The 26,160-nt window shown below is 34.5% G+C and overlaps 1 protein-coding gene across 5 annotated transcripts in view; it reads left to right on the top strand.

Annotated features, from left to right (window-relative positions):
- The window catches only part of HECTD1 (HECT domain E3 ubiquitin protein ligase 1), a 55,797-nt gene that overhangs the window by 23,096 nt on the left and 6,541 nt on the right, over positions 1-26,160 (top strand). For 2 of the 5 annotated variants that reach the window (XM_042813394.1, XM_042813391.1), the window contains exons 11-34: positions 829-967; positions 1,182-1,352; positions 2,183-2,405; positions 4,061-4,324; positions 4,435-4,511; positions 5,111-5,245; positions 5,518-5,664; positions 6,030-6,124; positions 6,638-6,743; positions 8,071-8,205; positions 8,293-8,432; positions 8,885-9,208; positions 9,667-9,833; positions 10,033-10,209; positions 12,692-13,528; positions 16,534-16,755; positions 18,404-18,537; positions 20,060-20,216; positions 21,047-21,269; positions 22,846-22,900; positions 23,129-23,311; positions 23,616-23,826; positions 23,904-23,989; positions 25,469-25,596. In XM_042813394.1, the coding sequence (XP_042669328.1) occupies positions 829-967; positions 1,182-1,352; positions 2,183-2,405; positions 4,061-4,324; positions 4,435-4,511; positions 5,111-5,245; positions 5,518-5,664; positions 6,030-6,124; positions 6,638-6,743; positions 8,071-8,205; positions 8,293-8,432; positions 8,885-9,208; positions 9,667-9,833; positions 10,033-10,209; positions 12,692-13,528; positions 16,534-16,755; positions 18,404-18,537; positions 20,060-20,216; positions 21,047-21,269; positions 22,846-22,900; positions 23,129-23,311; positions 23,616-23,826; positions 23,904-23,989; positions 25,469-25,596 (4,536 nt within the window). Of the gene's footprint in view, positions 1-828; positions 968-1,181; positions 1,353-2,182; positions 2,406-4,060; positions 4,337-4,434; positions 4,512-5,110; positions 5,246-5,517; positions 5,665-6,029; positions 6,125-6,637; positions 6,744-8,070; positions 8,206-8,292; positions 8,433-8,884; positions 9,209-9,666; positions 9,834-10,032; positions 10,210-12,691; positions 13,529-16,533; positions 16,756-18,403; positions 18,538-20,059; positions 20,217-21,046; positions 21,270-22,845; positions 22,901-23,128; positions 23,312-23,615; positions 23,827-23,903; positions 23,990-25,468; positions 25,597-26,160 lie in introns of all 5 variants that reach the window. The other 3 variants (XM_042813393.1, XM_042813390.1, XM_042813395.1) reach the window with 2 other exon arrangements.

The following is a 26,160-nucleotide window of genomic DNA, read 5'->3' as shown; positions in this document are numbered from 1 at the left end:
GGAATGATGCTTGTCGCTGAGAGAAGGCAATGTAATTCGATACTTAAATAGCAGTATTGTGTGTGGCATGCTGTGTTTGTGATAAATTGTGTCTCACCTTAACCTCTCAGCCTTTTATGCTGTAAACATAATATTTGTTTGCTCTCGTACTTGTGATCCCGGTGTATGGGTACTTCTAGGTAAGAAGAGCTTTGGGGCAGCTTAAATTAGGCCATTTTAAATAAAAAAAGAAGTGATGTTAAGCAGTGTAATTAACTGCTGTTGAAGACTGTCACTTTTCATATTTTAAAGTTTTCTTTTCAAATGTGGTTAATCATAAGTTTAAAACTCACTTGGAATAAAAATTCATCTTTAACCATACACAAGTAATTGACTTGTGAATTTATTTTGCTTTTTAACATGGAAAGTGGAATGGTCTAATGGTAATTTTAGACTTCAGAACTCTAGGGATCTAACCGAAATGCTGAAAGCATGTGACAGGCTGAAGACTGAAATAGATACCTAAGTGTCAGATGGTGCATGCAGAAATGAACTGCCATCACTAAGAAGGCAGAATGTGGAATTGATTTGACTAGAGAAGGGTGGAAAAGGCTGGAGTATGTTAGAGTGTCATAGTATTGTAGAATTAAGAAGATCAGTAGATGGATTATTCTTGGAGTTAATCTGGCACTTAACAATCTGTTCCAGAACTGGAACTCATTTCAAAAAACTGTTTCTGTAAACTTGCATAAATATATGCAAAAGCAATTATATCTTGAACATTTTTGTTGCCCTGAGTACTGCTTCCTTTCTTTGTAAGAAATCTTTTTCCTGTCATCTGTTTTAAAGGAAAGCAAGTCTTGCTCTCATTAGAAAAATGATACATTTTTGTTCTGAGGCGCTGCTGAAGGAGGTTTGTGACTCTGATGCTGGCCACAATCTGCCCACAATACTGGTTGAGATAACAGCTACAGTTCTTGATCAAGAGGTAGGAAGAAGTAACATTTCCCAAAGCCACTTTATTTAAAAAAAAAAAAAAAAAAAAAAAAAAAGATTATGCTCATCAATTCCACATGCTTATTAATAGTGAATGTTTTAGTGTTCATAGCATTCATCTATAACTGGGTATGAAGTTCATCCTGTCAAGATATTAAGTAAAGAGATCTCACTTATTGTTTCCTTTCCATTTTAATTTATTACAGGATGATGATGATGGCCATTTGTTAGCGTTGCAAATCATAAGGGATTTGGTGGATAAAGGCGGTGATCTTTTTCTAGATCAACTGGCTAGACTTGGTGTAATCAGTAAAGTGTCAACTTTGGCAGGACCTTCATCTGATGATGAGAATGAAGAGGAGTCTAAACCTGAGAAAGTAAGTACGGAAACGCTAGATTTATTTGTTCCTATAAAACCAGCACTTCTCCTACAGGAGTACTATGAAGGTAGCTAGATAACTTACTAAATTAATGCTTATTGTATTCCAGTTTTTGAATTGTTTCATTGTTGTTGCTATTGTTTTGTAATTTAGTTTCCTCTAGCATATTGTTACCTACTGAGTATTTGTATTTGTATGTACTTAGTTCTGTTAAGTGGACACTGATATTTGCTGTGCATCTTTTTCAGTGTGCATGTATCAGATAACTATAGGTGGTTTTAAATATTTATTTATATGAAATATATCAAAAACATAAAAACAAAAATAATTCTCTACATGATGAATAGTTTAAATGCATGTTGAAGTTGTTTGCTGATTTCCAGTAATCAGTAGTTTAGAGACAGCTCAGACACTTGTATTATTCATTTAGTCAAAATTTGTTATGCCTTAAGTTTTGATGTCATCTGCACATGTTTCTAGACAACTGGTTCTAGGTGACCCTGCATGTGAGCAAGGAGTTTGGGCAAGATGTCTTTCAGAGGTCTCTTCCTGCCTTAAGCATTCTGTTCTCACAAAGTGAGTTTTGAAGAGAGGTAGATGCCCAGTCAGTAGACTGCTGTTATTGAGTTGATCGGTATCTGAAAAGGGACTTCTCTGAAGTAGTTCTGTTAAAGAATGCTTTCAAAGATGTATTTTACAGGCAGAAAGGTTTAGTTTGTTTTATACTTAAATCTTTTTAAAAAATTTTGTATTGCGTTTTTGTTTTTCTGTGGTGTTTTTTGTTTGTGTGCTTTTTGTTTAAATACTTTTGTTTTTTTTTTTAACAGGAGGATGAACCACAGGAGGATGCTAAGGAGCTGCAGCAGGGTAAACCATATCACTGGAGAGACTGGTCAATCATTAGGGGAAGGGACTGCTTGTACATCTGGAGTGATGCTGCAGCCCTGGAACTGTCTAATGGTAGTAATGGATGGTTCAGATTTATCTTGGATGGAAAACTGGCCACAATGTACTCCAGCGGAAGCCCAGAGGGAGGATCTGATAGTTCAGGTAGTTTTTTCTCAGTTCAAATCTAAGTTTTGAGATTATTTTATTTATTTATATGATTTGATTGGAGTTATTTTGTTTTGCAGGAATTGGCTTACTAAATAGTAAAGGAAGTAAACAGGTGGAAGGTGGTCAGTTAATTGTGATGCTTTTCATGAGATAGCATGTGACCGTAACTTGACTTCCTTGTTGAGTTGTGTAAAGTGAACATCTTGCCAGTGGAAGTGTATTAACTTTGTTTTGTTTTGTTTCTTCTTAATTTTGCATACTTAATTTTTCACCCCAGTCATTAAAAGCACTTTGTAGTGGCTGTCTGAGGAAAAGCAGGTTGAAATGGCAATCCGTTGTTTGCTTCTAGCTAGCAGAATGAAATTGCATGTGTTTGGAGATAAAGTAACAGAAAGTTTCTCATCAAGACTGGGAAACAAATTACAGTGTCTTAATTGTTGGAGAGACGATAAGGGAACAGACCTTATACACTGGCAATGTACAGAGTTTTGTTAAATTTTCTGTACAGAGTATGCAACTTGTTATGGATGCGACTTGATATGGTGAAAACATCCCTTCCTTTTTGTTTCATCTTTTTTGCAGCAGTTCATACGTTTATGAACCAATCAATGTGAAATGCTTTATGATATTACGTTTTCAACAAGCTGTAGGGTGAAATAACAGAACGTGTTGTATTACGATTCAGGACAGAAATGAAGTGCCAATGTCATTTTCCCTCAATTTTTAGATGTGAAGACAGGTTGAGACACGGTGTGTTTCTAGATTATAACACTACTGGAAAGCACTTCTGAATTTTTTTTGACAAAGTGTATTCTCAAATCCTTTAAACAAGGCAGACAGTTGTGTTGATAGACAGATCTAATCATACAACATAATTCTAAGAAATCAACGCGACTCATTTCTTAATCATCATATCTCCTGGATGAAACTTCTGCTTGCTTTCTTCCAACTAGTGGAATGGGATGGAATTCTACTGTTTCTATAGAAGAGTAATTGAATAGGAGTGAAGAGAACTTAGATTGTCAATTTAAGATTATATGCCTGTTCCTATCAATTTTTTTTTTTTTAAGTTTTTATTTTCTTTAATTATTGAGTAGATATACCAAATTTTTGAACAAGATCTCTAGCATGGTTATTATGGAAGAGAAGTAGCTAAACTAGGGTTAAATTAGGCTTTTTTCTATTTTTTTTTCTGTCAAGCAGGTGTCTACTAAGGAGTGCTGACGTTGCAGTGTCATTGCTTGATGTTTAACCTGTTAAGCATGTGCAGCAGCCTCTTTCTCTTGAGATACAAAACTAGTGTTTAAGATTTAACTAAAAATCCTACAACACAGCATTGATTCGGAATAGCTTCTTTAAGTCTTGAACTGTACAATATGTTGTGCTGTCCTAAATCATTGCTGATTAATCCCATGGTATACTTTCTAGTAATTCAATGGCTGGCAGGAGTATAGTGGGTTGACTAATGGAATTTGTTGGTGTGGAATGCTGGAATTGCTGGAATACGTAGTGGGAAGAATTTTAAAATACAACTTTTAATTTCAAACTTAATTTTGCATTGTATGTGCTCAGTTATTTTGCTTTTGGGAGATACATGATAGTGAAATCAATTGTTAAAAGAAAGAAATTTTTTTTTTTTTTTTAACTAGAAAGTAGGAGTGAATTCCTAGAGAAACTGCAAAGAGCTCGAAGCCAAGTAAAGCCATCTACTGCAAGTCAGCCAATTTTATCAGCACCTGGGCCAACTAAACTTACTGTGGGAAATTGGTCACTTACCTGTTTAAAAGAAGGAGAAATCGCTATCCACAATTCAGATGGTCAGCAAGCTACAATATTGAAAGAAGATCTGCCAGGCTTTGTGTTTGAATCTAACAGAGGAACAAAGCATTCATTTACAGCTGAAACTTCTCTGGGTAAGTATGTAGGTATGTATGATGCACAGGTAGGAGCACATATATACCAGGTAGTTTCTTTGTTTTACACACCTGTGGGAAATTGTGACGTTTCCAAAAATACATTGCAGGATCAGAATTTGTGACTGGTTGGACTGGCAAAAGAGGAAGGAAGTTAAAATCTAAACTGGAGAAGACAAAACAGAAGGTTGGCAAACATTTATGAGTTTTATATTTAAAATTTAATTGACTTTGTTTTATTTTTCATTATGTGTATGAGATACAGTTTTCTCTTAGGGGTTTAAGATACTCTTTAATTTCAGCTATACACAATTTAAGTTTGAAGGGGACAGCTGGAAAACCAAACTTACAACAAAGCAGTTTTGCAGCTGCTTTAGTCCAGAGAGTTTCATTTGCTGTACTCTTTTAAAGAAAAACAATTTATTTTTTTTAAATTGTAAGGAAATCCTGTTCTCCTGGTGTTGCGATCAACTTAACTATCTTTTGTGAATTTTTTTATTCTTATTTTTTAAAGTTACTGGTGTATATAAATGCATGATACATCTATTTCTTGTTCCAGTTGTTTTGAATTGATGGAAGTTGTGTAGTTGGTTGGAACGTTTTGGTGATTGTTAAAGCTTAATTTCTATAACTTTCAGTAAGATTCTGCTTATTTCCTTCTGTTTTCCTGTGTCATTTATCCTTTCACAGCCTTTTCATCTTATGATGTATGTTGTATGATAAGTTTGTTTCTGGAATCTTGAATAATAAAGAGGTCTCATTCACATAATGAAAATCCTTTTGTAGGTACGCACTATGGCAAGAGATTTATATGATGATCATTTTAAAGCCGTTGAAAGCATGCCTCGAGGAGTAGTTGTAACACTGAGGAATATAGCAACACAGTTAGAGTCTGCATGGGAACTTCATACAAACAGACAGGTAATCATATCTCCTTTATTCTATAATATGTGATGTTAGTAGATTTCACATACTAACATTTAGATTCGTCTATGTAATTATGTAAAAGAAAGGCACAGTGTGATAACTGAACAATGTTTTTGTAGTGGGATCTTTTGTGCGGGGTGGAGTGTTTTGGTGAAGTTTTTTTTCTTATTGTGCAGTTATGTGCATTACTGGGATATTGCTTCTCAAAAGACCCAGGTGAAAAAACTGTTGCCTTGTTTCACTGTAATTGTCTTCTTGTCTTTCAGTGTATTGAGGGAGAAAACACTTGGAGAGATTTGATGAAAACTGCTTTGGAAAACTTAATTGTACTTTTGAAGGATGAGAATACCATTTCTCCATATGAAATGTGCAGCAGTGGATTAGTTCAATCATTGCTTACAGTTTTAAATAACGTGAGTTTACAGAACATAAGTCTCTGAAGAAAAGCTGTTGAAAGAATGTGTAGACGTGGGCAATAATTTAAAGATCTGTTATGTCTTTTTTTTGTCTTGATGAAAATCAAGTGGCATTGCACCAGTCAATGATCTGACCCATTAATTATGTACTATCACTACAGATTGCTTCAGTTCAAACATGCTGCTAAATGTCTTTCAGTAAACCGTGATCATTTCTAATGGCTGGTATTGTTTAGCTTTAGAGATAAAGGTTTTTGAAAAGAGAATTCAGTAAGCCTAAACGGGTAGTATGCCAATATAAAGAATGAATGTGTTGCACTGTATTTATATATATATAAAAATTTATTTTTTTTCTCTCTTAGAATGTTGATTTAGATATGAAACAAGACTGTAGTCAACTAGTAGAAAGAATAAATGTATTCAAAACAGCATTCAGTGAAAATGAAGATGATGAAAGGTAGGTTTAAAAGAAGGAAAAAAAAAAAAAACAAAACAAAACAAAAACAAAAACAAAAAAAACCCACACCACCGAAAAAACATAACAAGCATTTGTGATTAAAGAATGTATGTTTAAAAAAGTTTGAAGGCAAATTCGATGTCTTTCCATTACAATTTTGTGATTTCTGTGATTAAATAGAGAATTGGTCTTAAAAGACTGTATTTATTACTAAGTATTGAAGTGGTAATTAGAAGAAAAGAAAAATTTAATTACATCCATCTGCAAGAGTCAACTGATGAATGTGCATCTGTTGACAAATACAGAGGTGGCATTTTTTGCTCATTACTGTTTGCAAGGTAGTATTTTTCTTACTGTGCTATAGCCAGACTGGATGCCAAAGGTGAACAACTCAAGCTACACCAGTAGAAATAGCGTATTGAAATATTTGCTACATGTAGACACTATTCACTGAAATATTATGGATTTTTTTTCTTGTATATGTGATAACCTAGTAACTGTTCGCCTTCACAGTCGACCAGCAGTTGCATTAATTCGGAAATTAATAGCAGTGTTAGAATCTATTGAACGTCTACCTCTTCACTTATATGATACACCAGGATCTACTTACAATCTTCAGGTAAATGTACAGTGATATCACACAGTATTGTATATTGTTACACAACTGAATATTTTATGTGGATTTCAGGAAGAATTACATGCGTGAAAATTGTATGAAATACACTCTTGTAAATTGGATAAAGTTAACTAAATAACAACAAGGTTCTTAGCATTTAATTGCTCTAATACCTTCCCTAATGTGTGGATCTTCCTCTGCTTTGATTTACTTTCATATTGTGAAGTAATAGTGATAGTGATTTTTTTTTTTTGTCCTTGAATGTTCTTTTCATGTAAGAATATGTTCCCCAATGAGTATCTTCATAACTAGATTGTAATTGTATTCAAAAAGAAGGGTTTGTTGAAGACAACTATAAAACAAGTTCATTTATGATGCCTGAAGATGGGCTGTTATAGTTTAAAGGTCTCCTGTATGCTCAGTATGGTATTATCTCAGCTGTATGATTAGTAGATTTTTGTACAGGAAAGCTTCAATTTGAAGGAAAAAATATATGTATTTTTGTGTGTGTCTGTATATAAACATTACATGAATTTCTTAGAGTCATAGAGTGGGTTGGCTTGTAAAGGGCTTTAGAGACTGTATAATTCCAACCTCCCTGCTGTGGATAGTCATCTTCCACTAGATAAGGTTGCTCCTGATCTTGAACACTTCCAGGAGTGTCACATCCACAGCTTCTCTGGGCAACCTCTTCCAGTGCCTTCCTGTTCTCCTTGTGGAGAATTCCTAATATCTAATTTATATGTACCCTGCTTTAGCTGAGAGCTATTACCCTGTCATATCCCAGCACTCCCTGATGAAGAGGCCCTCTTGGAGCTTCCTTGTAAGCTACCTTTAGGTCCTAGGAAGCTGCTATGAAATCTTCCTGGAGTCTTCTTCAGGCTGAACAACTCCAGCTCTCTCAGCGTGTCTTCACAAAAAGGGTCCTCCAGCCATCTGATCGTTCTCGTGGCCCTCCTGTAGACTCACTCCAACAGATCCATGCCCTTTTTAAGCTTGGGGACCCCTGAGCTGAACTCAGTATTCCAAGTTTTCTATTATTACTATAGGTCTTATAATTTGGAAATTAAAATTGTGAACAGACAGGAAATATGAAAATATTTACTTGATATCTAGTTAGTTGACTTATATGTTGACTGTTATTGAAGAATTGTTGGGGCAACAGAAATGGATTACCTTTTAAAGCACAAAATTGGAATATAGATTTCTTAAATTGCACAGAAATATATCTGATAAGCCACTGGAACTGCTGTAGTAAAATATACTGCTTTTCTTAAAACTACAAAACTTGAACTGTAAAGCTTGGATTAATGTTGAGATACTCTTTCAGATATTGACAAGGCGTTTGAGGTTTCGTTTGGAACGTGCTTCAGGGGAGACATCCTTGATAGATCGAACTGGCAGAATGCTAAAGATGGAGCCGTTGGCAACTGTTGAATCTCTAGAACAGTATCTTCTAAAAATGGTGAGCAACATACTATGCACCCAGCTCAAAGGAATAATTGCATTTTTCATCCCTAATTATTATTATTATTTTTGCATTTATATGTAGGTTGCAAAGCAGTGGTACGACTTTGATAGGGCTTCATTTGTTTTTGTACGAAAACTACGTGAAGGCCAAACATTTGTATTCAGGCATCAACATGATTTTGATGAAAACGGAATTATTTACTGGATTGGGACAAATGCGAAGTGAGTTTCTTTAAGCTAAATATTTTGAATTCCAATGTAATAAACAACATCCAGTGGGGGGAAAATGAAAATTTGTAATGAAGTCTGTTACTTTTGTTTTTTTTTTTTTTTTAAGAAGAGAGTTATCTTTGCTTTTACTGTTGATCAGTAGAATTATTTTTGACTCTTGAATAATAGAAAAATGTATCTGAAGGCAGCTTGAAAATTAGTTTGTATGAATGGGTAAAGTAAAAAGAAAGGGTGGGGGTGGTTGGATATTTGTTAGCTGCTCTAGCAAAGTAAAGTGTTTGGATCATTCTAGAGAAGTTTTTAAAATATCTAAGGTGATATTAACTTTTTGGTTTGTAATAAAATGCTGTAGTCAATAATTTACAGTAAACTGTCAAATGTTAGTGATACCTATGTTTTAATGTAAGTAATAATTGAACAGTACATTTCTCTTTTCAATATAGAACTGCATATGAGTGGGTAAATCCAGCTGCCTATGGGTTAGTAGTGGTTACATCTTCAGAAGGAAGAAATCTGCCTTATGGCCGTTTAGAAGACATCCTAAGCCGTGACAGTTCAGCTCTCAATTGTCATACTAATGATGATAAGAATGCTTGGTTTGCCATAGATCTTGGCCTTTGGGTTATACCATCAGCTTACACATTACGCCATGCTCGAGGTTATGGACGATCTGCTCTCAGAAATTGGGTTTTCCAGGTATCTAAGGATGGACAGAACTGGACTACTTTGTATACTCATGTTGATGACTGTAGTCTCAACGAACCAGGGTATGTCAGTGCATTTTACTGGCTTTTATGAAATTGTGCTCAGTTAAAAACATACTTGACTGTGTTCTAATTATATGCGCGTCGTGGATGCAATGCGTAGTTACATAAAGGAGTGACCTAGATTACCAAGGATGGATTGGAACATAAGTGATTCATAAGTTCTGTGTATGGTTCATGTAATGTCATTTATATTTCTCTGTCATTCTGAATTCACTTTTTGTAATTTTATTTTATTTTTTTTAAAGAAAATAGTAACACCAGCACTCATCCAGAATTTGGTCCTAATGTTACTTTCTTATTGTTATTTCTTATGTTCTTGGCAGCTTTATGATTTTTATCCATAAAGGATCAATGTTATGATTTGTTTGATTCTAATACTGAAGTGTTATGTTTAAAAAAAAATTAAAAATAAAAAAAAAAATTCTCTTTACCCATACTTTTTTCTAACAAATTTGAAGGTCTACAGCAACATGGCCTTTAGATCCTCCAAAGGACGAGAAACAAGGTTGGAGGCATGTTAGAATAAAACAGATGGGAAAGAATGCCAGTGGGCAAACACACTACCTCTCACTGTCTGGATTTGAACTTTATGGCACTGTGAACGGAGTATGTGAAGACCAGTTGGGTAAGAAAAGTAATGTGTATATCCTCTTTGTTCCCTTAAAATACTAATGAGCATAAAGTATACAAATAAGATAAAACAAACAAACAAAAAAAAGAAGGCTGACTTTTGCATTGGAACTTGCTTAAAAACAAGCTCAAATTCCCTGTTCAGTATTACTATACTTTTCCAGTCATTTAATTCCAGTTTGTATTTCTTGAAGGAAAAGCTGCTAAAGAAGCTGAAGCAAATCTGCGAAGGCAGCGACGTCTGGTCCGTTCTCAAGTTTTGAAATACATGGTTCCAGGAGCTCGAGTAATCAGAGGAATTGATTGGAAGTGGAGAGATCAGGATGGAAGCCCACAGGGTGAAGGCACTGTTACAGGAGAGTTGCACAATGGTGAGTACAAATTGTCTGAATTCGTAAATCTCTGTTGCATGACTTTTTGATATTTTATTTGCTATCTGTGTGTGGAATTGGTAACATCATAGTATTTCTACTCTAGTGTCTTGAGGAAGCTGATACTTTTGGGGAGGAGGTAGCTAAGTACTGTAACTGTAGTGGTCCATTTGTGAAATTCCGTATTAATGCATCGAAAAGAAATCATTGTTGTAAATGAAATATTTTTAGACCTTTAGTTTTTTTTTGTTGGTTTTTTTTTTTTTTTTTTTTTTTTTTTTGTTTTTGTTTTTTGTTATATTGGCATTCATTACAACAAAATAAAAATATGCCAGGTTGGTTGATGCTTACTGATTAATCTAGCTTTGGGACTGCAAAATCTGCATTTACATTCTTCATTTCTTCTAGCTTAGCATTTGCAGTATTTCTTCACTTTTGTTGTGTTCTGTACCTTTCCTGCCTTGCTAGCTTCATTGGTTTTGAGTTATTTTGTTGATTTAAAAAAAAAAAAAAAAGAAATTAATAAGGGATCAAAACTGAAACCTGCAACAGCCAAGGGAAGACATTGCTCAAGAGGATGAGATATTGAAAGGTCAGCAAAAGGGGCTGTGAACATACTTTCCCAGTTTCCCCCACCTCTACCCCTGTGTTGGTGTACATAAGACTGACCTTGTTTCTGAAACATTTTAAGTCGTTCTTAGTCAGATCTTTAGGTGTCATTTCTTAAAACTTTGAGTATTGTCCAACATACAGTGATCTGGAATGTTTTGAAAAATTGAGTCTTTTTAAAGCCATTCAGTGTAGCCTGTAGGGAACCATCCTGTCATCCAGATGTATAGCTGCACTCTCACTTCTAAGATGTTAACTCTAATTTGTGAATAGTATATATTACTAAGTTAATTTTTTTTTGTTCCTACATTCTGGTAAACTTTTTCCATTAAGTATAGGTGAAATGGAGGTTCATTTGTGAAATGATGCCAAAACGTGAAAAATCTGTCGGCATATTATTAGTCCTGCCACAGTTGTCTTGCAAATAGAATTTAGAAATTAATATCCCATTGGCTTTTCTGCAATTATTAACATTTTTAAACAAATCTTGAGTTGTTTGAGGGCCATAATAATGAAGTAACAAGACTAAAAGGAACAAGCACGTACTACATATTTTAAAAAATTGCGCAGGTTTTGAACTGTCTGTGATTAATATTATAGAAGGAACTGTACAAAAAGGAATAGTAATTTAATTGTGCTTTTTCAGAATGCCTAATCCAGATACACATAAAGAGGAAAAATCATACTGTTTAACTGTGTGGAACTTTTTTTGTGTTTGGTAAGAAATACCACTAAAATGTGGAAAGACACTTAAGCTTCTCTTTGGCAAGTTCGCCTCTCAGAGCTTCAGTGGTGTGAAACTACTGAGATATAGGTCATGCAGCTGAAGTAAAAAAGAAAAATGTGATACAAGCCTGCTTGCATGGGGATGAGATGTCTACTTCTGTGGAAGCTTTATCCTTTTTTTTTTTTTTTTTTTTTTTAAAAATGTTCTTCCTCCAGGGTGATAGTTATAAACAGAAAAATGCCTGTGATCTTCTATTTCAGTCTAAAGTGATGATGGAATAGATTAGAGTAGCGGCACAAGATTTGGTAAAGTTAATACACAATAACAAAAACTTGAAAGAAGTGTTTTAGATGACAGAGATTATAGTAGGTGTCAGAGAAGTAAAAAGATTTTTTTCCTCCATTTCTATTCTAGTTAGCTAAATTTTACATGTTATCCTTATTATTACAGCTTTAATATGTTTAACTTACAACATTTAATGAAGGAGTTAAAGAGGAACAGCATCTCTTTTTAGTGCTGTTTTGATCCCAGTATAATGTTTTAACTTTCTGTGAAAAGAATTCCTCTTGCAAGCCTGAAATAAGTAGTCTTTATCTGCTCTGAGACTTTTCCTGTGAGTAAGAAATACCTGAGTTTCTAAATTATTGAGCCAAAAAGCTGTGTATCATTAAACTCCTGCGTTCACTATATGGAAAAAAAGTATCAAATCTGAAAGTAACCAATTTAATAAAATGCTCGTATATCAAGTATTGAACAAAGAAAAACATAAAATATTCATACAGGAATTACAGATTCTTGCCAGTTACAATCAAGTTACACTGATATTGTTTCTGATGTTAGAAAATCTAATAAGAAAAACTTGAGAGATCTTAGTAGGTCAGGTTCATTCCTGAAGCAAACTTTGCTTTTGGCTGGATTCTGGGATCCTGAAGATAGAAGCTGATCATGCTTGCTGCCTTAATTTTCACAATACATTGCCAAATTGCATAATCATTCTTCCTTTTTAATTGGCTTTAAGGGTTATTCAGTAATTTTATCAATTCAGATGTGCAGCCCTTATGAGGAGCTGATCCCACATTGTGGAGCTACTGTCTGACGCTCCTGTCTGCTTTCTGCTGGATCTCACAAACTCCTGTCCCTTTCCAGGCTGGATTGATGTCACCTGGGATGCTGGTGGCTCTAACTCTTACCGTATGGGCGCAGAAGGAAAGTTTGACCTCAAGCTTGCACCAGGGTACGACCCTGATTCAGCGGCATCACCCAAACCTGTTTCATCCACTGTTTCAGGCACAACGCAGTCATGGAGCAGCTTGGTGAAAAACAACTGTCCAGACAAGACGACTGCTGCTGCAGGCTCCTCAAGTAGAAAAGGAAGCAGCAGTTCTGTGTGTAGCGTGGCCAGTAGCAGCGACATCAGCTTGGGTTCGACCAAAATGGAGCGGAGATCAGAAAGTGTAATGGAACAAAATATAGTTTCAGGCACTGACGTCCACGAACCAATTGTTGTTCTGTCTTCCGCTGATAATGTACCTCAGGCTGAAGTAGGGTCATCTTCCAGTGCGAGCACCAGCACCTTAACAGCGGACATGGGAAATGAAAATACAGAAAGGAAGTTAGGTCCTGATAATTCGATACGTACTCCTGGGGAGTCCAGTGCTATCTCCATGGGAATTGTTAGTGTAAGCTCTCCTGATGTTAGTTCAGTTTCTGAACTGACTAATAAAGAAGCAGCATCCCAACGGCCTCTAAGCTCCTCAGCAAGTAACAGACTTTCAGTTAGCTCTCTGTTGGCTGCTGGGGCACCAATGAGCTCCAGTGCAAGCGTTCCTAATTTATCATCTCGAGAAACTTCGAGCCTGGAGTCTTTTGTACGAAGAGTGGCAAACATAGCGCGTACCAATGCCACAAACAACATGAATTTAAGCCGAAGTAGCAGTGATAACAATACTAATACTCTGGGAAGAAACGTCATGAGTACTGCGAGTAAGTAAGAAATATTTACTTTTGTATTTTAAGTTTTTCTTTGTTTCTTTGGTTTTCAGTAAAGGAGTTTGGATTGTGTTGGCCTAACAGAAACACACAGAGAGCAGCCTTGTTCTTATGCAAGTTTGCAGAACTGAGGAAGAGCTCACAAAATTATAGATAATGGGAGAGTGTTCTATGGCCCCTTGGTGTCAGATTGCACTGTGGTACCATCAAATGTAAAATAATTGGAATTTGGTGTTTATTTCATGATGAAGAACGAAGAGTGGCAGTGATAGCTGGTGTGGGATATTCTTTCTGTCCCACCTGTTCTGCAGAATTTGTACATTCACTTTCTGTCTTCCTGTTTCTGTTATTTGATTTTTGTCATTTATCTGAGGAAATGCAGGTTTTTCATATTTCATTTGAAATTCTTTCATTTCAAATTCATTTCCAATTATTTGTCTAAAGTCAGGAATGAAGAGCAGAGTAGAAAGAAAAAGTGATGAAATTGTTCTAATTCCCTGTTATCTAGAAGGCTGGGTCATCTACTGTACACAAATACTGTCCATGTATTCAAAAATGCCATTTTCATGAAGGTTTAGATTTAGCAAATCTTTCAGGCACATTAATTTTACAGATATATGTAGTTAATGTCATTTTAAGTAGGATTATGTACATGCTTCAACTTTTTTGTTTTCTGATTCAGATTATATGTGAGATTAACATATTAGCAGTTAAACTATAAATTTATTATGAGTTCACTCTTTTGAATTTTAAGAACACTCCCATCTGAGATGTTACTTAACCAGCGTTATATTAGGTATGATATTCAGTGTTTGGTGAGGTAGATGAGTTAGGAGAAGTAAAATTACCTAACCAGAAGGAAGCACTCTGTATTTTCTTGTCAAGATTTTATGCTTTCCTGAAATTTCTGTGTTATTTGCTTTTAGTGGTTTTTAAATAGTTGATAGTGGGTGTTTTTGTTTTTTTGTTTTGTTTTGTTTTGTTTTAACTTGAGGGAGGATTTTAAAATGTGTTTACACATTTGTATTATTATGATACTGGGAGAGAAAAAGGCTTGTTAGCTGCATTAAACATGTAAATAAAATAGCAAAACAAAAGTCAGATTGTGAGTTATTTTAGGCAGATACTCAGTGCCTCTAATTCTGAAGTTATGTGATTAATAGCATATTGGTCAGATTTCAAGCATGTTTGGTATGATGACCATGTTAAATTTGGAAATAAGTAGTTTTGGTGGTTTTTTTTTTTTTTTTTTTCCCTGTATTCTTAACATTAAAAATAAATCAAATCTTTTAAACTACCCTTCACGTAGGAAATATCTACAAATAGAAACTGTAAATCAGAATTCATGTCCCACGAAGATTAGATTCTGAATTTGAGCAATCCCACCAAAGTTATATTGGTGCTTTGTAGAAAGCTAAGGTTAAAAAACAAATGAGAAAATTCAAATGTGTTACAAATCATGATGTATGATTTAAATCTCTTCGGATTTGCTGTAGTAATTGCATTTGGAATCATTGGCATTTGTCAGGAGTTAAATGGTAGCCAACTTCTTGTTCTTGAGATCCGAGCAAATGAAATGCTGGCAGTGGCTTTTTATGTTTCTCTTGCTTATAAGAGCAGAGAGTTTACTGTTATTAATTAAAGTAGATGAAAGATGTGTATACTAAACAATTGACTGTCAAGTTCTTAATGTCAATGGAAAAAAACATTCCAAGCTTTCTTGTTTACACAGATGAGTATATGGTTTGATAACTTACTAAATCTAAATTACGCTCCTTTCTGCCCGCATACAGAACAAAAAAAATCAAATGCAGTACCTGCCTTTGCTGATTTTTAGTTTGCATTTTTAAATTTCATTTACGTATTTATGTTCTTACAACAGTATTTGACAAAACAACAAAAATATATGTTTGTTTTTATCAAAAAGCTATCAAATGCTCTTGAGGGAAGAGCTCTGGTTTGCACTGTACTGTCTTTCAACAGTAGTAATCTTTGCAAACATCAATAGTCTGAAATTATACTTTTAGTTTAGTTTTAGTTATTAGCAACACTTCAGTTTAGATAAGTTGCAATAACAAAAATGTTTACTTTTGAAACTGTAGAACTCATATTTGATAAATTTTAGAAAAAAATACGTAGAAAAAAAGTACACGTTAAGTTTAAATTCAGGTGACCCCTCAGATTTTCATATGCAAACATGTGATTCACCATCTGTGTTTGCAAATAAGAATGCAAGAAGATGTTCTTAAGATTGGTGTGTAAATACATAATTATGCATATCTTCTACTGTTTCAGATCTGTACAGTATCTGAAATTCTTTCTATTGAGTTTATGGTGAATGGAATTTTCTTTCAATCATTAACCTAAAATGCATTTACTATGTTATATTTGGATGTGCAGTAAGGTAACTTGTTAGTTATTGCTTGTTTAATATAAATCATCCAACATGAATTACTAAATTCTGTTTTTCACAGTACTGCTAGTTTGTCATGAATATATGCACTAAGAATTATGTGAAAGATAACAAGCCAGAGTTGCTTTAAGAATGTTAAGGAAAATGCAAAAAAAGGTTTCAAATTTGTCGTATGTTCTGTTCTTAATTTGTTTGTATGTATGTGGTTAAATTCTTTTCTTTGTATAATTTCATTGATGTTAGTGGTTTAAGTAAGATGTAAGGCTTTAACCAATATTGGAGTAACAGATTTCAGGAATACTTTTCTTATGTTCATGTAATTTCAGATTTACAGTGGGGATTTATTGAATAATTTTATTTGTTTTAACTGTACATAAGAGAATATGCTCAGATATGAATATCTGCATTGTAGCACGCACTTCTGCACTGGGAATCTCTTCCCACTAAATCTGTTATTCTTAACTGTGAAATACCACATCAGATAATTTTTCAGTCCAGAATATATTGTTCAACACAGGACTCATGCATGTGAATTGTACTCTTCAAGTCATCAAATCATTTATTTTATCTTACCATATCTTTATAGCGTCTCCTCTTATGGGTGCCCAAAGTTTTCCTAATCTGACTACAACTGGTACCACATCAACAGTGACCATGTCTACATCCAGTGTTACTAGCAGCAGCAATGTAGCTACAGCAACTACAGTTTTATCTGTTGGTCAGTCGCTTAGTAATACTCTAACTACTAGCCTAACATCAACATCTAGTGAGAGCGATACAGGGCAGGAGGCAGAATATTCTTTATATGGTAAGTTTCATTTTTAAATGATGTAAATAGACTTCCCATTAATGGTTTTTCCATTTTTCCCATTGTTATGATTTTTTTGTGTGTGTTTGGTAGTCTATTTACTGATAAGAATTTGGAAGCTGAGTTCATGTGTTAGTTTTGTAAAGCAGTACTTGAGTGCTTTGTTAGCATTATATTATTTATGATTTCAGGTCATGAATTCGGTAATTTCTGTATCACGTGATGATTATTTATGGTATAGTTTATTTTGGGCACTTAATCTTTACCTTAATCAAACTGTTCTGGTTTTTAATGTAGTATGCATGTAAGCCTCTACTTAAAATCACAGTGTTCTTTCTCATTTCTCATTAACATGCTATGTGCTCATTATGAGATACATTCTAGTATTCACTGAAAAATATCCAACCATTAGACATGCTGTACACTAAAAATTGTATCTGAGGTTCCAAATGTCTCCAGTCCGTAGTAATTGCAAGAAATTGGAAAGAACACAGAAATGAAATTGATGCAAAGAATACAATTGTGATTTGAGGAACAAAATTCGAAGTTGTATGGAATTTGTATGCTAAATTCAGGCATTAGGATGGAAGTTATTTGTAGGATATGAATGATGTGAAAGGGGATTGTAGTAACTAGGCTGAATGATAAAATCAGGAATTAAGTTGATGAAGTCAAGAAGAACTAGATGCAGGAAAGTATTTCTAATGTGAAGCTCATTGGATTGAGGGAGATTACTGAAAGAAGAGATACACAAATTGTGTAAAAAGTTGGTTGAATGAGTAATTAGAAATTGTGTTTTTTCTTGTTTATCATTAAGTCTGTTCTGGCTGTTCAGATTAGCACCAGATTAGCAGGGCATTGGAATTGAGCCACTTGGAGTTGGTTAAGATATCTACATATACCATCTCCATTTATTGTTTTAAGTGTTGATATTTTGATCAGGTTACAAGTCTTAAAATAGAAACAGCTGAGCAATTATTTTCAGAAGTTACACTAGAGTGTCTGTTGGGGAATTAACAACAATTCAAAGGGTATTTGGACTGTTATTTGTATAAAGAAAAATGCAATATTTCCCTGTCTTAGTTTGCCTTGGATCACTGTGAATTTCTTTTCTGTTTTTGTTTATTTGGGGGAAATCCTGATTTTTTTAAAGTGCTAGTACGAGGTGGGTGAAATTGATCTTTGTACCTACCTTCAGCTTTTAGTTACAGAAATTGAGTAACAACTAAATCTTCAAAAATGTTGCTCTTAAAATGTCCCTTACAGTATAATTCGAGATGTAACCACATATTATTGTGGAAATTGTCATTAACGTGCTTTTAAAACTAAATATAGAGTCAGACAAAATAAACTGGTTTATTAATTTTTACAGTCTTTCATAATTTAAAATGAATGGAATTAAAACATGTTTGATAAAAGCAAATGAAAAACCGAGCACTTTCTGCTTATTCTTAATTACACTATGTTGTAAGCTTCATGTGTTAGATATACTTTATCAGCACTGGTTCAATTCTCTCTTTTTGTTTGTGAGAATTGTTTTTTCAGTGTTCTCAACTTTAAAGATTTTACATTTTCATAGGTTGTCTTAAAAAGATCTTTTTTTATTATTATTATTTTGCAAATAAATATATAAATATATATGTTATAGATTTTCTGGATAGCTGTCGAGCTAGTACTCTGTTGGCAGAGTTGGATGATGATGAGGATCTACCTGAACCAGATGAAGAAGATGATGAAAATGAAGACGATAACCAAGAAGATCAAGAATATGAGGAAGTTATGGTACGGTATAGTTATCTACCTTAATTATCTGTACTAACAGATGCATTAAAAATCCAGATATTTTTGGCAATATGGAGTCTTAGCTAGATATTCTTTAACGTCCCTTTCAACTCCCATCATTCCGATTCTAATTTAAATATATGCATTCAGTTTCAGGACTACTAAATTGACAGCAGAAGTGATGGATCACCATTTCACTGACTGATTGAAATGGTGTAACTTTGTGGATGGGCTCCTGTGTTTTTTTTTTTCTTTTAGTGATGCAGTTTGAGTATGTGTTTACCTGTAGACCTGTGTGAAGCAAATTGTAAAAATTAAGTCTGGTTGGTGGAATATCTGGGAAGAATAAGAAAAGCAGGAAATTAGTCCCACAGATCTTGCCTATATTATAATGAATCTTGGTGCTTTATTTAGTTATGCATGCTTGGTCTTCTATCACCATTGAAGTTGATCTGAATGAGTATTGAAAGAGGAAAAATATATGCCTTCACTAATGTTAGTTTAATACTTGCTGCACAAACGTTAATATTTATTAAACTACAGAAGCTTCCACTTCTTAATATGCTGAAATTGTAAGCATTTTAACCAAAAGTAAGCATTTTAACATACTGTGATTATGCTTTTGATGGAAATTCAAGTACATCACTAAATATTTAATTTACCTTCTGCACATAATGCTAATTTAAGAGTGGGAAAGCCAGCACTATTTAAATGGAGCTACAGTGCAAACGATAAGCACAATTTATTAATTGTTGATCACTTTGCAGAGTTGTTTAAAGTAAGTTGGTATTGTTTTTCATAGGAAGAAGTAGAAATGGAATGGTAAGTTAGACTTTAAGATTCCAAGAACCAGATCTGCAAATGAAAATATTCCTTTCCTGGGTTCCCTTTCATATCCATTCTTCTCAGTGAATAGCTGGACAGATTAAAGGCTTGTTTTAGAAAAGTAATAAGTAGTTAATATTTGCTAAGGCTTGTTGAAAATCAGATTTCTTCCTGTCATAATAGTTACAGTATTTTGGAATTTGATTTCATCAATGGATAAAATGCATGCATATTATAGAGCAACGTATTTATATATTTACAAAAAACCCTACTTTATTCAGAAAAGTTAATGCATTTATTTTGACATTATTTTGATTTGAGTCTTTGATACTCCAAAGTTTGTGCAATACACAGAATATTTACACTAAATTTGCTGACCTGCGTGATGGTAAATTTTCCGATGTCATTTTGGTGCTTGACAAAAATTTTCATTTTTTTTCCAGAAATTGTGAAGATACCTATTCTAAGTTTAGCCTACCAGTGCAGGTTTCTATATGCTGGTAGTTCTGCTTAATTATTTTGATTCCTGCTTGACCAATTAAATAGCTGGCACTTAACTGTGTTACTTCTTTTTTTTTAATCTTTTCTCATCGTTGTGTTACTGCTGCATTCAGTGACTAACTTTTATGCTTTTATAGAAGTTTCTCTGTTACAGAATTTTTATTATTACAATTCCTTCTTACTTCCTTTATTTTAGGAAGAAGAGGAGTATGAGACCAAAGGAGGTCGTAGAAGAACATGGGATGATGATTATGTATTGAAACGACAATTTTCTGCTCTGGTTCCTGCTTTTGATCCAAGACCTGGTCGAACAAATGTTCAGCAAACAACTGATTTAGAAATCCCTCCACCGGGTATGTTGACAAGGTGTATTTGTGATATGTGATCAGGCTTTATAAGGGCCCTTTGGGCTCCAGGGATCCTATCACTATTAGCCAGTACAACATGCTTTTGTGTCTGTGTGGCTTTTCACTGTTTGAGTGAGAGCTTCATTTTCTTCTGCATGTGCAAGCATTGAGAAATAAGTAAATTAAGCACCATGTGAAATAGTCAGTCTTGAATCTAACTCACATTATTGTTAGGTCTCTTGCTATCTCAGTCAACCTACAGGGAATGATGTCTGTATTGAGCTGCCTGGAGTAGCTTTGATTGGAGAGGTCTTGCTGAGGCATTCCAAAGCCTAAGTGATAGGAAAATTAATAGAGTCACTGAGCAGTCTGTATGACAAGCAGCATAGCACAGGTTCTTGTTCCTTAGTTCATTCTTCTTCAGCTCTGTAGGCGTAGTCTCAGTGTTCATTACAGAAAGGAGTGCATGTTTTTAGGCTTATGTGGAAATGAACCATTGTTGATTTTGGTGAACTGAAAAGAATCAATACAAAAGGAAGTTACCATGTAAATAAATAATTCATGTGCTATAACTATATTAAAGAGAATATTACTGATGTGTAAGAATCAATATGGATTTCAAAAACAGATGGTAGCTTTACTCACGTAGAGAAGTGGTATAATTATGGCACTTAGTAATAGCTCATAGTTTTAATTCAGTACTTGCTAAACTTGCTGGCCTGCATGTAGGAATTCTTTATAGTTCCTTATTAAACCACTTTATTAACATTTAAGGCAGCTCATCATGTTTTATGTATTTTATGTTGACATCATGTCAAATGATTTTTCTTTTGCAGGTACACCTCATTCAGAACTCTTGGAAGAGGTTGAGTGTATGCCTTCACCACGCTTAGCACTTACATTGAAAGTTTCAGGTCTTGGAACAACTCGAGAAGTAGAACTGCCACTAACAAATTTTCGATCCACAATATTTTATTACGTACAGAAATTGTTACAGCTTTCCTGTAATGGCAATGTGAAATCTGACAAACTTAGACGTATTTGGGAGCCAACATACACGTAAGCTCACAAGTTTGTTATTCTGCAGAAAACACTGTGTGACTGATTAGGAGACAGAAGAAAAACAATGTTAAGATCTCTCCCTCCTCTGTAAGAAGCAATGCTAGAGTTAGATTTTTTCCTTACATTTTTGTTCAAATGTTTATATCAGTTTTGAAGGTAGTACTATGACTACTTCAAAAATAATTTAAAAAAAAAAAAGAAAAAAAAAAAAAGATAATGATCTCTAATGTTCAACTGTGACAGTATTAGAGAGAGAAGAGGGCTCTGAGAAAGCTGGTTGATTACTTTATTGAGGGATTGCTTATTCCGCATTCAAAAATGATCTGTCCCAATGTGTGGGAAGTCAAGCAGAGGCAGTAGGAAATCTGCATGGATGAAGAAACGCCTGAAAGAACTCAAAACATTAAAAGGAAGCATTCAAATGATGGAAGGAATATCAAGTGACCCAGGAGGAATATGGAGACATTGTCTGAGCATGCAAATAGAGGGAAAGGAAAATCAGTGCCAGCCCAGAGCAGAACCTAGTGAGGAGTGTGAAGGGCAATAGGTTAGGATGCAGCACTGCTGCTGACTGGGAGCCATCTCGCTGGAAAGTAGGTTGGAGAAAAGGGCATGAGTGTTCTGGTAGAGATAAAGTTGAACGTGAGCCAGCTTTGCCCCCTTACAGCAAAGAAAAGTCATCAGCATCCTGGGCTTTGGTAGGAAGAATGCTGCCATCAGTCTGAAGAAAGAAATATTTCCCCTCAGTGCTAGTGAGAGACTTCTAAGCTCCTGAGAACTTGTGAGAGATGAGGACCCAGAGCAAGTTCAAGCAAAGGGCATTTCTTATACTTAGAAGGCTTAAAGGGCTTAAGAGCATGTATGACAATACAAATGGAGTCCATTCCAAATTCAGCTACTCTCTCTATCCTAACTTGTCTTTACTTGATTTATGGTAATAGGAATTCTAAAACTGTAATTGTGCGGGTCTCATTTACCATACCAATATAATTTCTATCTAATTGGAAGATTAATACATATGAAGACAACAGCAGTATGGTTGTTGCAGTTTTTTAACTTTGAATATTTTTTCAGTGTTTGTGTTACAACTATTGTCTGTGTTGTCTTGTGTCAAAAGTAGTGTTTTGTGTTTTAAAAAAAAAATACTAGAAACAGAAATATTTGTAAATGTGCAAGTCTCTTAAGTTAATACATACATGTAAACTATCGTAGAATTTCAAGTATCACTGAGCTCATGCAATGAAGATCCTAAAGCCATATTGGGAAATTTGAACAATAAAGTGGTTTGTGCACTCAAACTTGACTTAAAAAGATGTAGTTATCTTGCAGAGCGTTTAATTTATTCACACCACGAAAATTAAATGCTTGCACTAGTTTAAGAGCTTTGCTAAATGTTCTAGGAAGTGAAAATCAACTTGCTTAGTTTTTTTTTTGTTTTGTTTTTGTTTTTTGTTTTTTTTTTTTTGGATTATGCTACTTAAGTGTCATTGTGTCTAACAACTCAGTGTGTAACTTCACATTTTGAGGACATGCTTATGAGTATGGAGTACTAATTCATTGTTTTAATATCTAGAATCATGTACAGAGAAATGAAGGATTCTGATAAAGAAAAAGAAAGTGGAAAAATGGTAAGACTTCCCTGCCTTTGTTATGTTGTCGTGGCTGTTTAAAAAGCAGCAAAGTAAGTCTTATTGCAGTTTATGAAATGCTACATTAAAAAAACTAACAGTTTTCAATTAGCTAAAGGATTTGTGAGCATATTGTTCATGCATGTTCTTTTCAAATATATAATGCATGATGAAATTTTGAAGACTTTACAATCAGGAAAAACCAACACTTGGTGGTTCCTGTTGTAGGGTTGCTGGTCAGTAGAGCATGTGGAGCAGTACCTTGGCACTGATGAATTACCAAAGAATGACTTGATAACCTACCTGCAGAAGAATGCAGATTCAGCTTTCCTGCGCCACTGGAAATTAACCGGCACTAATAAAAGTATTAGGAAAAACAGAAATTGTTCCCAGCTCATAGCTGCATACAAGGTATATGTCTGCATCCAATCTTTTTATTTATGTGTGGCTGTGTGCTTTGTTTTGAATGTTCACAGACCAATAGCAAGTCTGTTTTGCTTTTTTTTTTTTTGGTCTTCTGTTAAATATAGATGTGTTAAAGTGTGTTTGAATCATGATTTGAATTATCAACAATTGAACTAAATGCTCACGTTAAACACAGTAACCATTGTGATTTTTCAGTGCTCATTAACTTGGGAGCACACAAGCATAAGGATGGTAACGTGCAGCTTTCATTCATAACGTTTTTTTTTTAATTATTATTTTTTCTCCTTAGGATTTTTGTGAACATGGATCAAAATCTGGATTAAGCCAGGGGGCCATTTCTACTCTTCAGAATTCTGATATCCTTAGTTTGGCAAAAGAGCAACCTCAAGCCAAAGCTGGCAGTGGGCAGAACTCCTGTGGAGTGGAAGATGTTTTGCAGTTACTTCGCATTTTGTATATAGTTGCTAGTGACCCTTACACAGCGCGAACTTCTCAGGAAGGTATGTGAGTTATAAAGCAAAGTTTTTCAAATGTTTTAGTGAATGCAAAATAAATGAATTTTTTCTCTTCATTTCAGAAGGAGATGAGCATCCTCAGTTTAACTTTCCACCAGATGAATTCACAAGCAAAAAAATTACTACAAAAATTCTGCAGCAGATTGAGGTAAAACTGTTTCTTGCTTAAACAGTTTGAATGTATTAGGTTTTTTGCTGTCTTGCCTTTTGAATTGTTTCATACAAGTTATTTTATTTTGGATGAGTAAATTCTGCAGTAGCAGGCTAGTCTGAACAGAAACATAGCAATGAACATTATGATTGTTATGGTTAGAAAGCATAAATTTTTCCATCCCAATGAGACAACTGTTTCGAAGTGATAGCAGTTATGATCCCCAACACAGGCCGTAATATATATAAAATGATGGTTTAGTTTATGTCTAACCATCTGTGAAATCCTCTGGAAGGTGGAAGAAAGTGCTTATCAGCTTACTGTAAATGTTTTGTTTATATTAGATACTCTCTGAACTATCTTGGTTGACATTTAGTCAGTTTAGTATGACTAAGTCAAATTTCAGTATTTGTTCTAATGAGCTGGTGGATTTCATTACAAAATAATGAAGAGACCTAATGACATGCTTCCAAGTAGTTGCTCTGACAGGTTTCCCAAATTAACTCTATAGACATCAAGCTTCTCCCTGAAAATCAGAATTGCAAGTTTTTTGTTTTTGCTAGAGTAGTTCCTCATCCATTAGCAAAAACTTGAAGTTATTTTAAATTGAAAGTCACAGTTGGGAACAGGAGTATTATGATATGTGGTAACTGAGCGTAGGTTGTCTTGACAGTATTGCTGCAATCCTGGAATCTCCAGTCTCCATTTGTAGGGCAGGAGAGGATTTGCAGGGGGGGGTTATTTGATGTCATATCTTCCACCCTCACCATCCCAGGTAATATTTGGGGATATGAAATTATGCTTCAGTGGAACTACATCTTTTTTTAATCTTTATTAAAGAAAGTGAAGATTCTAAATTCACTTAGTTCTTTTCCTTGTTTGCTTTTTGAGGTTGTTTAGTTACAGTTAAGTCACCCTAATTATTGAAGCAAGTTTGTTTTTCATGCTCTTATGAAGGATGTTTAGGCACCCAAATATCTTTGTAGTAATAAAATAATTCTGGCAGTCTTTGTTACATTTGTATTTTAGAAGAGACTATAGTAGTTTTCAGTATGGATCATCTCTACTACCACTGAATGTTTTGTGGTGTCTTCCAGAATTAAGTATTTGACCACTTTTGAGCAAAATTCAGAAATAGTTATCTTGATAATTACGTACTGTGATTTCCCCACAATACTTTGACCAGTAGGTATCCCAAGGATTTAGTGCAGATCTTATTGTATGTGCCAAAGCATCCTGTTTCCACTCAAACCCTAGAAACTCAGGGAACATCGTACATCTTGGTAGTGGCATTTAAGGAGGAAAAAAAAAAAAAAAAAAAAAGAGTTTGCTAAGAAGCAAGGAACTTGCTTAAGAATAGATGAAAACTCAGCCTGCGTATATCAGGTGTCTGTTCATTAGTAACAAACTTGCTGGAACAACCTGAGCTTAATAAAAGAAATACTTTCTGTTCTTGTTTCTTTCATTAAACTACAGGAACCCTTGGCACTAGCAAGTGGAGCTTTGCCAGACTGGTGTGAGCAGCTAACAAGCAAGTGTCCTTTCTTAATTCCATTTGAAACTAGACAGTTATACTTCACCTGCACAGCATTTGGAGCATCAAGGTAAACAAACAAGTGAAAAAAAAAAATAAAAATCTCCACCTCTCAGATTTATTTTATTTTATTTATTTTTCAAAATAGCTTTTTGAATTAGTAACTCACAGAAAAACCTCATCCTAATAAGATAAACTTGGCTTTCCAGATTTTAAGCATTTTAGGCAGGTAGCAGAAAAAATGGGAGGATGCTGGGAAGCTTCAGAACTTTGGGACACTTCTAACATTTCTCATGCATTGTGTTAGAAGTTTATAATGAGTGGCTTTTTGTCTGATATTCTCCTGAATTTGAAGAAATGTCATTCTTCAGCATGTTATATGAAGACAAGGCTGGGTTCCTGTAGATAGTTATACCAAGTAGTAATTCAATTGGGCTGCAGTTCATTGCGTAATGAACTAAAAAACAAAAATAAAAGAGCTTTCTTAAAGTAACTGTGAATTAAATGATTTTTGAAAATATAAACCAAAGCACATACTTTTGTTTGTTCTTGTTTTTGCTTAGTAGAGAAACTGTAGAAATGTTGGAGTTGGAAGGGACCTTTAGAGGTCATCTTCTCCAGCTCCACTGCAGCG

Source organism: Centrocercus urophasianus, unplaced genomic scaffold (assembly GCF_019232065.1).
Source record: "Centrocercus urophasianus isolate 14NV4802_14NV808 unplaced genomic scaffold, USGS_Curo_1.0 seq_14, whole genome shotgun sequence".
NCBI classification, from domain to species: domain Eukaryota; kingdom Metazoa; phylum Chordata; class Aves; order Galliformes; family Phasianidae; genus Centrocercus; species Centrocercus urophasianus.
The sequence above is the reverse complement of the archived record's forward strand: the minus strand, read 5'-3'. Positions and strand labels throughout refer to the sequence as shown.